This window comes from Lutra lutra, chromosome X, assembly GCF_902655055.1.
Source record: "Lutra lutra chromosome X, mLutLut1.2, whole genome shotgun sequence".
NCBI classification, from domain to species: Eukaryota; Metazoa; Chordata; class Mammalia; order Carnivora; family Mustelidae; genus Lutra; species Lutra lutra.
In genome coordinates, this window is record NC_062296.1 from 83,792,474 (window position 1) to 83,808,284 (window position 15,811).

Genomic DNA, 15,811 nt, shown 5'->3' on the forward strand with positions numbered 1-15,811 from the left:
CTACTTCCGGCTTCTCCTTATTGAAAAACTGATGGTAACACCAACCCCTGGAGCCAAGAGCATTGGTCTACCTTCTGGTCTTCTTAGGTGGGCTTCCTCTGATTTGCTGGTCAGCCTCCTCTTCTGCGGGCTCTGACTCTGTCCAGTTCTGTGCTGAGATTGTGGCTTCTTTGTTGCGAAGGCTTTCCTGGGGAATTCTTTGCATTTGTAAATGCTGGGTTCCTATTTAGTATGAAATTTTTGTTAGTTGATTTTTTTTCTTTTTCTTTTGGTAACCTCTTAACTGAGATGTAATTTACATACCACACGATTCACCCATTTAAAAGTACACAATTCATTGTTTTTTGGTAAATGCAGAGTTGTGCAGCTATCACCAGAGGCCAGTTTTTTTTTTTTTTTTAATTTTGAAACCACACGGATAATATGAAGTATCACTTCAGAGTCCAGTTTTAAAACATATTCATTGGGGCGCCTGGGTGGCTCAGTGGGTTGAGCCTCTGCCTTTGGCTCAAGTCATGATCTCAGGGTCCTGGGATCGAGCCCCGCATCTGCATCAGGCTCTCTGCTCGGCGGGGAGCCTGCTTCCCCCTCCCCTCTGCCTGCCTCTCTGCCTATGTGTGATCTCTCTCTCTGTCAAATAAATAAATAAAATCTTAAAAAAAAAAGTATTCGTCATCCCCCAAAGAAGCCCTGTGTCTGTTCTCCCCAGTACCCCCCCCCAGCCAGGCAACCACCAGTCTACCATCTGTTTCGGTGGATTTGCCTACTCTGAATCTTTCATATAAATGGAATCATATAAAATGTGGTCTTTTGTAACTCGCCTCCTTCCCTTAGCATAACGATTTCAAGACTCATTCCTGTTTGACCATGTGTTAGTATTTCATTCCTCTTTATGGCCAAATAATGTTCATTTGTATGGATATAGCACATTTTGTTTATTCACTTATCTCTAAATGGGCAGTGGAATTGTTTCTACTTTTTAACTATTATGACTAATGCTGCTTTGAATATTTGTGTACAAGTTTTTGTGTGGACATATATTTTTATTTCTCTTGGTTATGTATGTAGGAGTAGAATTGTTGAGTCATATGGTAACTCTGTTTAGTTTTTTTTCCCCAAGATTTATTTATTTAGTTTTGAGAGGGAGAAAGCATGAGTGGGAGAGGCAGAGGAAGAGGGAGAGAGAATCCCAAGCAGACTCTGCACTGAGTGTGGAGCCTTCCACGGGGCTTGATCTCATGACCCTGAGCTTGCGACCTGAGCCCAACCAGGAGCTGGACACCCACCTGACTGCGTCCCTTAGGTGTGCCCCTGTGTAATTTTTTTTAAGATTTTTTTTAGATTTTATTTGTTTATTTGAGAGAGAGAGGGAGGGAGAGAGCTAGAGAGCATGAGTTGGGGGAGGAGCAAAGGGAAAGGGACAAGCTGACTCAGTGCTGAGCGTGGAGCCCAACGCAGGGATCTATCCCACGACCCTGAGATCACGACCTGAGCTGAAACCAAGAGTTGGGTGCTCAGCCGACTGGGCCACCCAGGTGCCCCTCTGGTTTAATTTTTTAAGGAACTGCCAGACTGTTTTCCCAAGGTGTTGCATCATTTACATTCCTCCCAGCAATGTATGAGGTTTCCCTTATCTCTCTATCCTTTCAGCACTTGTTATAGATACCTAGGTGGTGTGAAGTGGTATCTCATGATTTTGATTTGTATCTCCCTAATGATTAATGGTGTTGAACATCTTTTATGTGCTTATTGGGCATCTGTATGCCTTCTCTGGAGAAACAGTGATTCAGCTCCTTTGCCCATTTCTTAATTGGGTTGTCTTTTATTATTGAATTATAAGAGTTTTTTTTGGTATGTTCTAGATACAGTCCTCTATGAGATATGATTTACAAAAACTTTTCTCCCATTCTGTGGGTTTCCTTTTTGCTTTTTTCCTCCCCTTTTTTGCTTTTTTGATAGTATCCTTTACAGTGTAAGTGTTTTAAATTTTGAAGATGCCTGATTTATCCATTTTTTTCTCCTGTTGCCTGTGTTTTTAATGTAATATCTGATCCAGAGTCACAAAGATTATTTACCTTCATGTTTTCCTCTTAGAGTATTAGCGCTCACATTTAGGTCTTTGATCCATTTTCAGTTAATTTTTGTTTTTTTGGTTTTTTTTGTTTTTTTTTTTTTAAAGATTTTATTTATTTATTTGACAGAGAGAGATCACAAGTAGACGGAGAGGCAGGCAGAGAGAGAGAGAGAGAGAGGGAAGCAGGCTTCCTGCTGAGCAGAGAGCCCGATGTGGGACTCGATCCCAGGACCCTGAGATCATGACCTGAGCCAAAGGCAGCGGCTTAACCCACTGAGCCACCCAGGCGCCCTCAGTTAATTTTTGTATATGGTGTGAGGTAGGGTTGAATTTTATTGTTTTACTTGTGGATATGCAGTTGTCCCAGCACTGTGTGTTGATTTCTCTAACCTCTTAATATCTGATTTATCAGTTTTTCCCCCTCAGTATGCTTTAAAGCCATCTATTGCCTATACAACATTGAACTTCTACCATTATTTTCTTTTCCTGTCTCTTCTTTTCACACTTTTTAGTTGTAGTTTTTCTACTTTGTCACAGTGTGCCACAATTTTACATCAGTCTTTTACCTTCAACCTCCTCTTTCTTTTAATGTCTTATATGTACATTTACTTACTTTTTAATGCTCATCATTGGTCCTTTACTGACATTTTTTCCCTCATAATTTGATTGGATGAAACTCATCCTCTGTCTAGTAGATTTCTCAGAAAGGACTAGTTAAGTACAGAAATTCCCTATGTTCTTATATGCTGAAAACTTTTTTCCTTACCTTTGATATTTGAAGGACAGCTTGACTGATAAAAAAAATCCTTGGTTCACACTTACTTTCACTGATTTTATTTTTTTATACTAAATGGCAACCCATTGTTACCTTGCTTTGTATGTTAGTTTTGAAATATCTGATGCTAGTCTACTTCTTGTGGATTTATAAGTTATTTATTCTTTTTATCTTGAGGTCTTGAGGACTTTATCTTTTTAAAAAGATTTTGTTTATTTATTTGAGAGAGAGTGAGAGAGCACAAGTGGGGCGAGGGGCAGAGGGAAAGAGAATCTCAAGCAGACTCTGTGCCCAGCACAGAGCCCTACGCAGGGCTTGATCCCATGATCCTGAGTTCATAACGGGGGCTGAAACCAAGAGTCAGGTGCTTAAGGGACTGAGCCGCCCAGGCAACCTGAGGTTTTTTGTCTTTGAAATCAAATATTTTTTACTAGTCTATGTTTTAGAGTTAATTGTTTTAGGTTAATTTTCCCAAGTATTTGGTGTGCCCTTCATTGTATAGATTCAGGTGCTTTTTCATTTCTGAAAAGTTTTCTTTTTCTTCCTTCCTTCCTTCTTTTCTTTCTTTCATTCTTCCTTCCTTCCTTTTGAGAGCAAGCGAGAGAGAGAGAAAGAGAGAGCATGAGCAATGGGGGGAGGGACAGAGGGAGGGAGAGAGAATCTTAAGCAAACTCCATGCCCAGCATGGGGCTCAGTCTCACAACCCTGAGATTATCATCTGAGCCTGTATCAAGAATTGGATGCTTAAGAGACTGAACCACCTAGTTGCCCCTGGAAAGTTTTCCTGAATTTTAGTTTAAATATTTGTTTATTTCCATTGTTTTGTTACTCATCTCAGAGCCTACAGTAATACAAATACTATTGCTTCTTTACCTGTCTTCTAGTTTTACTACTTTCACTCTGACTCAATCTCTGTCTCACTCACTCACTCACTTACTCACTCATCATTTTCATTTTTTTTTGGTTGTTTTCCTGCTTTTCTTCAATGTTCCTTAGTATATTTTCATTTGAGTTTATTCTCCCTTGGACACCTTGTAATTAATTTATCTTCACTTCTGAGATAAGTTAGTCTTTTTTCCTCCCATTTTTTTCTCTGAGTTCAGTTAACTTTTTCTTCTGTCATTTCACTCTGTTTTTTTTTTTTTTAATTTATTTCTGTTCTTAGTTTTTAAGTTTCTGATTCATGGTGAGGTTTTAAAAAAAATATATCTTTAAATGCTTTTGGAGATATTTAATTCTGCTTGGAGTATAGACTTAGAGTTTTCTTCTACTTCCTGTTTTTTTTTGGGGGGGGGGGATTTTCCTCAGTTGAGGAATTCTCTTTTTTAACTTTCTTGTAAACACATGGAAATCATTAGACTTTAAAAATTATGCAAGTCTCATGAGTGTGAAATGATATCTTACTGCTTTAATTTTATCTTCCTGGTTAGGTATGGTTGAGTATCTTTTCAGTTTATTGGACATTTATGTTTCCTTTTTATTGTAAACTCAGAGGATAGAGCTGCCATTTATTGCAGTGGGACAGAGACCAGAGGAGAAGCAGATTTCAGAGGAAGGTCAGGAGTTTGCTCTTGGAATGTTTACAGAATCCAGCAGGTTGTTGGATATGTAAGACTGCGGTACGGAGGATAGGTGAGAGCTGGAGATACAAATTTGGGTGTTGTTAGTTTATAAAGAGTATTTAAAGCCATGAGACTAAATGAGAGTGTAGACTGTGGTAAAAGTGTAGACAGTGAGAGATCCAAAGACTGAAGTCACTATTTAGAGGACAGCTGGCTTTACTATTTAGGGGTTAGAGTGGTGAAGGGGGAGATGAAGAGAAACCAGCAAAGGAGACAGAAGGAATTGTTAGAGGTAGGAGGAAAACCAGGAAAGTGTAGTATTCTGCAATTCAAGTGAAGAAAATGTTTTTGGAAGGAAGGTATGATTGACTGGCAAGTGCTACTGGTAGCTCCAGGATAAGGAGGAGAAATAACCATTGGATTTCGTGGCATGGATTTGATTAGTGATCTTGACTAGAGCAGTGTGGTGCAGTGGTGGCTTAGAAGGCCAGATTGGTGAGGGGTCAAGCAAGAATCGGAGAGAATGATTATGGTGTATAGGCAGCCCTTTGAGGAGTATATGTTGGTTATAAATGGAAAGAGAAGGTGCTAGATAGACCCAGAAGGGTGTGGTTCTGGAGAGTTGCGAGCTTCACAAGAGGAATTCTGTGTGGTGATGGGAAGGGTCTACTGACCAGGGGGAAATGTTGTGGGAGGAAGAAGAGAATTGCTGGAGCTGGGTCTTTCACTTGAGTCAGGGGATGTGTCCAGTGCTGTCCTGGTAGAACTGGCCTCTTCTGGCACCAGCACCTTCTTCAATATCTTCCTGGGAGTATAGTTCCTTCCTGTCTAGTTATCTTGCTGCATTTAAGGGCAGAGGGGTTCATTTACTGCCCCTGGACCTGTACAGTTCACCTGGAAGTAGCAGCATAAACGAATTTATCTACTGTCACTGACATCCCCTTCTCCCTGGTCACAAACCCTGCTGGTGTTTCAGTCTTTTCTCTCTTTGTGTCCTGAAGCTGGTTCTGTTTATTAATTTTGCTAGTCACAAGTAAATTACTTTATTTATTTTACTTTTTAAAAAGATTTTATTTATTTATTTGACAGAGAGAGATCACAAGTAGGCAGAGAGGCAGGCAGATAGAGAAGGAAGCAGGCTCCCCCGCTGAGCAGACAGCCCGATGTGGGGCTCCATCCCAGGACCCTGGAATCATGACCTGAGCCGAAGGCAGAGGCCTTAACCCACCAAGCCACCCAGGCGCTTACTTTAAATCAGAGATTGGCAAGCTTTATCTGTAAAGGACCAGATAATAAACATTTTAGGCTTTGTGCTCCACAGACAGTTTCTGTTACATATTCTCCTCCTCCTCCTCCTCCACCACCTCCAACAACAACAACAACAACCCTTTAAAAATGTAAAACCACTCTTAGGTTTTTATTGTATGGTTTTAAATGAACTCTCCTCCTCTTTTATCCATTAAGCCCCTGAGCCAGTACTTTTCATTATTAGCTGATGTGCACTAAGCAATTGCAAACAGAGTTAACTTTTTAAAAAAATTTTATTGAGATGTAATTTGCAGGTTTAAAGTGTGCAGTTCAGTGGGTTTTAGTATGTTCACAGAGTTGTGCAACCATCTTCATAACATCTGATCTAATTTCAGAGTGTTTTTATCGCCCCAAAGCTAACTTTTTTATAGCTTTGAGGTGTAATTTATATGCAGTGAGATTCACCCATTTTCAAGTGAATAGTATGAATTTTAATAAAGCTAGTTTTAATATATTGAAGGAAAATATTCTGAGTAATACTTTTTATTTTTATTTATTTTTTTAAAGATTTTTTATTTATTTATTTGACAGAGAGAGACCACAAGTAGGTAGACAGGCAGGCAGAGAGAGAGAGGAGAAAGCAGGCTCCCTGCCAAGCAGAGAGGCTGATGTGGGACTCGATCCCAGGACCCTGAGATCATGACCTGAGCCGGAGGCAGAGGCTTAACCCACTGAGCCACCCAGGCGCCCCATGAGTAATACTTTTTAAAAAGACTATTTATTGGGGCGCCTGGGTGGCTCAGTGGGTTAAGCCGCTGCCTTCGGCTCAGGTCATGATCTCAGGGTCCTGGGATCGAGTCCCGCATCGGGCTCTCTGCTCATCGGAGAACCTGCTTCCTCCTCTCTCTCTCTCTCTCTCTCTGCCTGCCTCTCTGCCTACTTGTGATCTCTCTCTGTGAAATAAATAAATAAAATCTTAAAATGAAAAAAAAAGACTATTTATTTATTTATTTGGGGGGGCACGAGCAGGGGAGGAGCAGAAGGAGAGGAAGAAGCAGACTCCCCGCTGAGCATGGAGCCTGACGAGGGGCTCAGTCTCAGGACCCTGGGTTCATGACCTAAGCTGAAGACAGATGCCCAACTGACTGAGCCACCCAGGAACCCCTGAGTAATACTTTTTTCAGTCACACAGTTAGTAAATCTTATTTTCTCTCAAGTCATCCCCACCTTTTCCTTTAAGCCAGTAGTTCTGTATTCCTTGAACCAACAGCATCTGTATCACTTGGGAACTTGATAGAAGTTAGTCTCACCTTTGGGGTAGGGTCCAGCAGTCTGTGTTTTAACAAGCCTTTCGGGTGATTCTGTTGCACACTGAAGTTTGAGAGCCACTACTCTGAAGGCTATTGTTGTGTGGAATTGCTGGGCTATGGGATATGAGTATGTTCAACTTTAAATGGGTACTGTCAGCTCCTTGCGAACTCGTTAATACTCACATACACTCCCTAGCAGTGTATGAGAGTCCCCATCGTTCCACATCTTATGACCATAGGTCATGAGAGTTTTGTGTTCTATGATAAGTTGTTTGGAGTCTTTTGCTTATTGAAACAAACAGAGTTATTTAAACAAATAATCACAATGTATTTAAGTAATCTCAGAATAAGCCCAGAGTTCCCAAGGAAAAAACTGGGGGAAAATAAGATAGTCAAGGAAAGAATCCTTGGGGAGATAATGGTGGAACAGTCCTGAAAGAACAGAGATTTGTCAAGTAGAATGAGAGAAGGCCATCTGTGTGGTAGAGGGAGCATGGCCTGATCAGGGAAAAGCAAGTGGTGTGGTGTGGAGGACTAGTAGGGTATGTGGAAGAAAAGACATACATAAGGTTGGGAGAAAGATAGGAAGTGACGAGATATATATGTTTTTTAAAGATTTTATTTATTTATTTGAGAGAGAGAGAGAGAGAGAGAGTGCTCGCACACGAGCTTGGGGAGAGGGAGAAGCAGACTCCCTGCTAATCAGGGGCCTGACACAGGGCTCCATCCCAGGACCCTGGGATCATGACCTGAGCTGAAGTCAGAAGCTTAACCGACTGAGCCACTGGGCGCCCCTAGATATATATGTTTTAAATTTGTTTAATCTTTTATTCATTCCTGGCCATTAGGGTTATAACTAGTTTGGGTGTTCTTTTTTTTCCTTTCCTATTATAAATAAAGCTAACATTAAATATCTTAGTATATATAGCTGATTTTTTTCCTTTTCAATTATTATCTTAGAGTAATAAGTTTAAACTGAAATTATTAGATTAAAAGAAAGTAGGCTTGATTAGTTTCATAATTTCTTACATATTTCAAGATTATCCATCATTAGGGAAATAGGGAAATCAAAACCATGAAGTACCACTTCAACCCACTACAATGGCTATTATCAGAAAGGCAGACAATAGCAAATGTTGCTGAGGATGTGGAAAAATGGGAATCCTCATACACTGCTGGGGGGAATATAAAATGATGTAGCTCCTTTGGAAAAGTTTCGCATTGTCTCTAAACATAAGGGCCCCTGGCTGGCTCAGTTGGTTAAGCATCTGACTTACGATCTCAGCTCAAGTATTGATCTCAGGGTCATGAGATCAAGCTCCACATTGGGCTTCATGCTGGGTATGGTGCCTACTTAAAAAATAATAATAATAACAATAATAATAATAAAAGTTAAATATAGAGTTATCCTATGACTCAGCAAGTCCACTACTAGGTATATACCCAAGAGAAATAGAAACATACGTCCACACAAAAAAGGATACACACATGTTCATAGCAGCATTATTCATAATAACCAAAACTATAGAAATAACCCAAATGTCCACTGGGAGAGGAATAAATAAATAAAATGTGTCATAAAAAGAATGAAGTACTGATACATGGTAAAACAGGGATGACCCTTGAAAACGTTATGGTAGGGGAAAGAAACCAGTCACTAAATATATATTGTATGAGTCCATTTATATGAAAGGTCCAGAATAGGCAAATCCATAGAACAAGAAAGTAGATGAGTGGTTGTCAGGGGCTGATCACAGGAGGGAAGGAATGGGGAGCAACTGCTAATGGGGTTTCTTTTAAAGGAGATGAAAATGTTCTAAATTAGATTGTGGTACTGGTTGTACATCTCTGCGAATATACTAAAAAACATTGAATTGCACCCTTAAATGAGTGAATTCTATGGTATGTGAATTATATCTCAAAAAACCTGTTTTTCAAAAGAATAAAAAATAAAAAAATAAAATGGAGGGGTACCTGGCTGACTCAGTCAGTAGAGTATGCAACTTCTGATCTTGGGGTCATGAGTTCAAGCCCCACATTGGCCATATAGCTTACTTAAAAAAATAAAAATAAAATAAATGAATAAAATGGGAAAAATATTATCTTCCAGAAAAATTATGCTTTTTCATCATCACCAGCAATATTTGGTGTCATCCCCCCTCACCAACCTTGGGATTTTAATTTGTGTTCAGCTTCATAGGTATGAACTGATACCCAAAGCTTCTTGTTATAAATTCCCTCAGTAGAATGTAAACTGTAGAAGACAGGAATTTTTCCCTATTTCTCATCATTGCTATATCCCCAAAACAGTGGCTGGCAAATAGTAACTCAGTAATATTTGTTGAAGAAATACATTTTGATAGTTTTAATGAAAGAATTTTCCCCTTTTGTTAGTGTCTTAATTTCATAGTACCTCTGAACTAATTGTTTATACTAGCCTCAGTTTCTTTTTGTTAAGAGGCACTGTCTAAATAAATAAATTGTATTGAGTGTCCTGGTGAGTGATGTGGTTCTAGTCCTTTAGCCTTATATACTTTTACTTTCTTCTGAAATTCATTATAACAGTAGTTTGCAGATGTTTGACTATGGGGACTCCCTTTTTAAACAAGTGTCCACATAATAATAGTTGTGCTTTTTGTATCAGTCAATGGAAAAACTACAGAGTTACAAGAACCCATTTGTATTTTAACAATGACCATGCTGTCTTCAGAAATTTGCAAAATAGAGGTTATAATATATGAGACACGTACTTATTCCACAGTCTGTGCATGCTGGCTCCCTGTATTACACATGAATCCGTGGCAATAATTTTGAAAGCCATCAGTAGTTTAGGGCCAATAAGTGGGGAACTACTTAATTATAGTACAGAACTAAGGAGGATTACTAAAATGTAAATAATAGCTAGTATAAAAGATTATACCCTAATCACATGTTTAAGAGATTTTGGTTCCTAAAGCTATCAGCTTCTTTTAAAGACTTACTATTTTTTAATTAAGATTTTATTTATTTATTTGACAGAGGGAGCACAAGCAGGTGGTGTGGGAGAGGGAGAAGCAGGCCTCCCTCTGAGCAGGGAGCCCAATGCAGGGCTTGATCCCAGGACCCTGGGATCATGACCCAAGCCGAAGGCAGACACCTAATGACTGAGCCACCCAGGCGCCCAAGACTTACTATTTTAAAAATCAGGTTCACATAACTTTTATTTATTTATTTATTTTTAAAGATTTTATTTATTTATTTGAGAGAGAGACAGTGAGAGAGAACATGAGTGAGGAGAAGGTCAGAGGGAGAAGCAGACTCCCCATGGAGCTGGGAGCCCGATGTGGGACTCGATCCCGGGACCCCGGGATCATGACCTGAGCCGAAGGCAGTCGTCCAACCAACTGAGCCACCCAGGCGTCCCTTCACATAACTTTTAAAATGTATTTATTTGACATTATCTGTTTTACCAAAAAATAAAAATAAAAACCAAACTTAATGTTTAATCATGCTTAATCAAGTTTTGGTTTACATACGCGGTGAAAGTTAGGTAGCAATTTAGTACTATAATTAGGTATTGTAACTCTTATTATCCAGCAATTTAAAAAGCAGGATGTATCATCAAGTAACCCTGAACATTTTGACTGTAATTATATGAAGTATTTTAGTACACGGTGAAAGACAGGCAGGTCATGGTGGTTCAGATGGAGGAGTTCGGGGTGAGGATGTCCTCTTTGTGGAGCACTTCCGTAGCAGGTGCTGCATGCCGGGCACTATCCTGAGTGCTCTTCCTCAAAGCTCAGGGGCCATCACATTGCAGTGTGTTTGGCTTTTGGGGCCTGTTTTGTGTGGTCCTTGAACTAAGAATGGTTTAAATTTTTTAAATTTTCTTTAAAGATTTTTATTTATTTATTTGACAGAGAGACAGCAAGAGAGGGAACACAAGCAGGGGGAGTGGGAGAGGGAGATGCAGGCTTCCCGCTGAGCAGGGAGCCCGACGTGGGGCTTGATCCCAGGACCCCGGGATCATGACCTGAGCCAAAGTCAGAGGCTTAATGATGGAGCCACCCAGGCACCCCTGGTTTAATATTTTTAAAGAGTTGTTTTTTAAAAAAAAGAAGAAGGAGGAGATGAGGTAAAGACCTGATCCGGCCCACAAAGCCAGCTCTCTGGCCCTCTATAGGACAAGGTTGTTGACCCCTGATTTCATTCTTTCCTCACAACTTTCCAATAAGGTAGGTTCTGTTATTATCATCCCCATTTTACAGATGAGGAAACTGAGACACAGAGAACTTAAGTAATTTTTTATTGGTGGGATTCACTGCTTTTGGAGCAGATCGCAGGCTGTTTCTGTAAACTTGCTAATACTGTGTTTCTTTGCAGTGTAAAAGCAGATGGTGGCTCAAGTGTCAGAGGATGGCACGGTCACGCTCTCGATCCCCCAGGTGGAAACACAGGTGAGCAATTCTTAGTTTAGCAGAGTAAACTTGGGATGTACCTTGACTTTCAAGTTCACTGGTACTATTAAGAACCTATTTTTTTGGGGGGGGGCGCCTGGGTGGCTCAGTGGGTTAAGCCGCTGCCTTCGGCTCAGGTCATGATCTCAGGGTCCTGGGATCGAGTCCCGCATCGGGCTCTCTGCTCAGCAGGGAGCCTGCTTCCCTCTCTCTCTCTCTGCCTGCCTCTCTGTCTACTTATGATCTCTCTCTGTCAAATAAATAAATAAAATCTTTAAAAAAAAAAGAACCTTTTTTTTTTTAAGATTTTATTTATTTGACAGACAGAGATCACAAGTAGGCAGAGAGAGAGGAAGGGAAGCAGGCTCCCCGCTGAGCAGAGAGCCCGATGTGGGGCTTGATCCCAGGACCCTGGGATCATGACCTGAGCCAAAGGCAGAGGCTTAAACTGAGCCACCCAGGCGCCCCAAGAACCTATTTTAATAAGCTCATGAGACCTGGTTATTCACAGTAGGTACTTTGCAGTGATAGAGGTCGTTTTTCTAGATTCTGAAAGCTGACAGCTTTCTTTAATTATGGCTGGCAGCTTAAATTAATCCATAATAAAAAGAAATGCAATGGCCACAGCAAGGGAGAGTGAGAAACATCTATGAGTGTTACATTTTTTTGCATCAGTAAGTGGTTTAGAGCTCCTGAGTGGTTTTTTTTTTTTTTTCATTATCAATATCTTTGGAAAAATCAGCAGTTAGAAAATCAGGAGTTACCTATTTCTTCTTCACAGCAGAATAACAGAGTTTTGAATAACTCGGTTGTAGTTCAACTTTCTTCTTTCCTGGTTGGCAGTATCAACAGTATATACATATAGTTAGATTGGAACAGTTCAACCAGTATTCACTACATACATGCTCCAGGTTCTGGGGCTGCAAAGGCAACATGACATCTTCTGGGGCCTCAGCAAGCATGCAGACTGGCTGGGAGATTGGCACCACAGTCAGCTATGATACTGTGCGTTCAGCACAGTGCTACTGACTGGGATGGATATTCTGGGTCCACAGAGAAGGGATAATTCTGCTTTTATGCAGGGAAAAAGGGGATAGTAAAGTCTTCAAAGAAAAGATGAAATTTTAGCTGATCATTTAGGATGGGCAGAATTTGTACAGGCAGAAACAAAAGACAGAAGTATTCCAGTTTGGGGGGTGGGCAACAGGAGCAACGGCACAGAGCTATGAAAGTGAGTAGTACATTCTAGGACTTAAAAAAGGATCATAATTACATATATAAAAAGCAGACCAAAACTTTTCATGTTAATACAACTTGGCCATTGTGCTTATTCTACAATGACGAGTCAATCATTTCTTTAACAATTTTCATTTTGTAATCCACAAGATCAAGTTGTAACAGGAAGGAGCTTGAAGAAGAAAGGGGGATGTCAACATGAATGAGTTTAATATGGAGGCCGTCACAGAAGTTGTTTTGTTTCACCCTTTTGTGATAGGCCCTGATGAAAGGGCACAGAAGACCTGCCAGCCTTAGTGCCCGATTTCTAGATTCCTTCTCAGGACTCTGTGCCAAAACCTGTAAAGTATCTGATATTTTACGTTACTTGCAAGCTAGCACATTAGCCTGCCACAGGGCAGTCCTGGGTTAGAGACAAAGACCTTTATGACTCGTGGTACGGCGGGCAGCCTGAGCATCGCGTTCCTGTGTTTAGTCCTGAGTCTCCCGAGGGTGGGAGCTGCAGAGTGAAGCCCTGCAGTGTCCACACAGCTGAGGAGCCCAAGCCTCATCGGGGCGACAAGCAAACCCACCTAGCCTTTGCCTTGGAGGAGACGTAGCCTGGATAGCAAACAAATTGGCCCTCTTTTCCCGAGGGAGGCCCTGTCTCCATCGTCCCACGCTGCGGTGTCTTCGCACAGAAGCCATCAGTACCTCTGCCTACCAGGGCAGAAGGCAAGAGACCCGTGGAGAATTGTCTCCCAACAGACTCCTCAGATCTCTTTTGTTTCTTTAGGAGAATTGAAAATGATAGTAACCATTCCAGCAATCTCCTTAAAAAAAAAAAAAATCCCCTGATGTGAAATATAATAACGAAGCAGTATTCATTATGAGGTAAGGATTAAAATAAGAGATTGAGTATTTCGTCCGGTCTGGAAGAGCTCTATCTCTGGCTGCCAGCTGTTCTCCTTAGTGATGGAAGAGATGCACTCTTCCAGCAGGTCCTCCGAGGCTCTGCTCGCTTCTTCTTGTGATGAGGTGCTGCCAGCTGGAAGACAGAGTTCCTTCGTCAGCTAAATAGTGCACTTGCTAGTACGTCTAACTTGGTGACTCCAGAGGCAGATATTGCCAAGTCTAGTATAGAAATCCCAGTGTGAACACGAGGGGCATAAATCTGCCTCCTTTGTCGTCAGGAGGACACAGATGTGTCACCGAATGGAAAGGGTCTGACTCATGGTGGCTCCAGCTCCCTGGCAGCTTCTGAAGGTGGCAGTTACGAAAGCCGCTAGGGGAGCTGCCTTGTTGATTGGAAGACATTAAGCCCTCAGGGAGGCGATGGGGACATTGGACAGGTTAGATGGGAGGAAAGGTCCCCAGGTTCAAAATTGAACTTGATTGTATTCTAGATAGTGGTGCTCTTTGCTCTGGAAGTCCAGGCAGCTCAGACTAGTTTCCCTGGATAAGGAGCCGCCTTCCTCCTCCGCGGGAATGAAGTCTTGATGTTGGCAATGCTGAGGTAGTAGGGAAGGTCTTTGCAGAAAAAATGTGCTGCTCCTGGGGAGCACAGTGGCTACATTAAAGCCCACATTCACCGAAGCTGTAAGCTCTATTGCAACAGCACACGTAGGGGAGCAGGTCTGGGAAAGAACAGTGATTTATCTATGTTAGTAGTATTTATGGAGGAACTAAGTATGAAATTCAAGCCTTAATACCTTCTTCCCCCTCCTACTCCGCACACCAGATATGTAGTTTTTTGCTCCGTGTTACAGCATCCGTAGAAAGAACAGTCAATCAATTGCAGAAACTGCGAGGTCAGTCTTGAGTCTGAGTTTGGATTTATTTTGGTTTCGTAAACTCTTAGAATCTAATTTAATTTCAGAGGTTATGTTCAGTTTCCCGGAGACTCTACTATACATTTATCCGTGTGAATCTAGCCTTCCAGTTGCTTGTTTCTTCCCTGACTGTTGAACCTAATACAAGCTTTTGCTGACTCGTTCTTTTGCCCAGACTTTGCTGTGGGCAGTCTTCCAAAATGGATCTTACTGTGTACCTAAGCGGGTCCTCCTCCAGCAGGATGGGTGTCCTCAGCCCATTTCAGTATGCACATGGGACACGTTAGCTCGGATGGAAAGAATATGCTTGTTGAATTGGCCAGAGCAATAGTCAGACACCCAGATGGACAGTTTAGAAAACAGATACAGCAAATTGATGAATTTGAAATGAGTGGAAGAAGCAGTGGGAAGCAAATGTCTTATTTAGGTAGTTCATATTAAGATAAACTTTGTTGGGACGCCTGGGTGGCTCAGTTGGTTGGACGACTGCCTTCGGCTCAGGTCATGATCCTGGAGTCCCGGGATCGAGTCCCGCATCGGGCTCCCAGCTCCATGGGGAGTCTGCTTCTCTCTCTGACCTTCTCCTAGCTCATGCTCTCTCTCACTGTCTCTCTCTCAATAAATAAATAAATCTTTAAAAAAAAAAGATAAACTTTGTTTATTGTCTTTAAATGGACTGAACTTTTCTGTTTCTTGACACAGGTCTTTATCACCAGTACCTAGAAATTCTGAACACTACAAGCAAAGACATTCTCATGGGCATTATGGCTGTGAATATAGGAAGGATCCAAAAAGACCCATCACTTGGCGAATGGACAGTGAGAAACATGGACAGAGTAAACCGAGGATTCCTTCTCGTGGAAATGTGCATTACCGACCTTACGAACACAGATCACCTTCCCCAAATTTAAGAAGAGACTCTTTAGAAAATGTTTATACTTACAAGCCTTACCGAGCATACTTGTCAGGAAGAGGGGATGGTAACAGAAGATCTCACTATATGCCCAAATACTCAGAAGATGTACCCTACAAAGAGTACCCGAGGAACTGTTATTCCCAGAAAGGAGAAGGAAGGTATATTCCTGATGACTACAGAGTCAGAGGAAGTGGAAAAGGAGGGAAACCGCCTCCGAGGTCAATAGCAGATTCTTCTCGGTTTGAAGGAAAGTGGCACGAAGATGAGTTGAGGCACCAGAGGATACAAGATGAAAACTATTCTCAGTCACTGAGAAGAGGCTCTGAAGACTTTGAGAAAAGGAGCTCTTTTCCGAAGAGGTATAGGAAAACATTAAACCTGGGTAATTTGGTATAAAGCCTCAAGTGCAAAAGTCTGTTTACTTTATGGTTGAAGAGAACCAC

At 41.3% G+C, this 15,811-nt stretch overlaps 1 protein-coding gene across 9 annotated transcripts in view; it reads left to right on the top strand.

The window, feature by feature from the left end:
• The window catches only part of BCLAF3 (BCLAF1 and THRAP3 family member 3), a 60,086-nt gene that overhangs the window by 6,536 nt on the left and 37,739 nt on the right, over nucleotides 1-15,811 (top strand). For all 9 annotated transcript variants that reach the window (XR_007124739.1, XM_047715620.1, XM_047715616.1 and 6 more), the window contains exons 2-3: nucleotides 11,332-11,405; nucleotides 15,155-15,727. Coding sequence is in view for 8 of the 9 variants with exons in the window: in XM_047715616.1 (XP_047571572.1) it covers nucleotides 11,332-11,405; nucleotides 15,155-15,727 (647 nt within the window). In the remaining variant the exon portion in view is untranslated. The remainder of the gene's footprint in view (nucleotides 1-11,331; nucleotides 11,406-15,154; nucleotides 15,728-15,811) is intronic.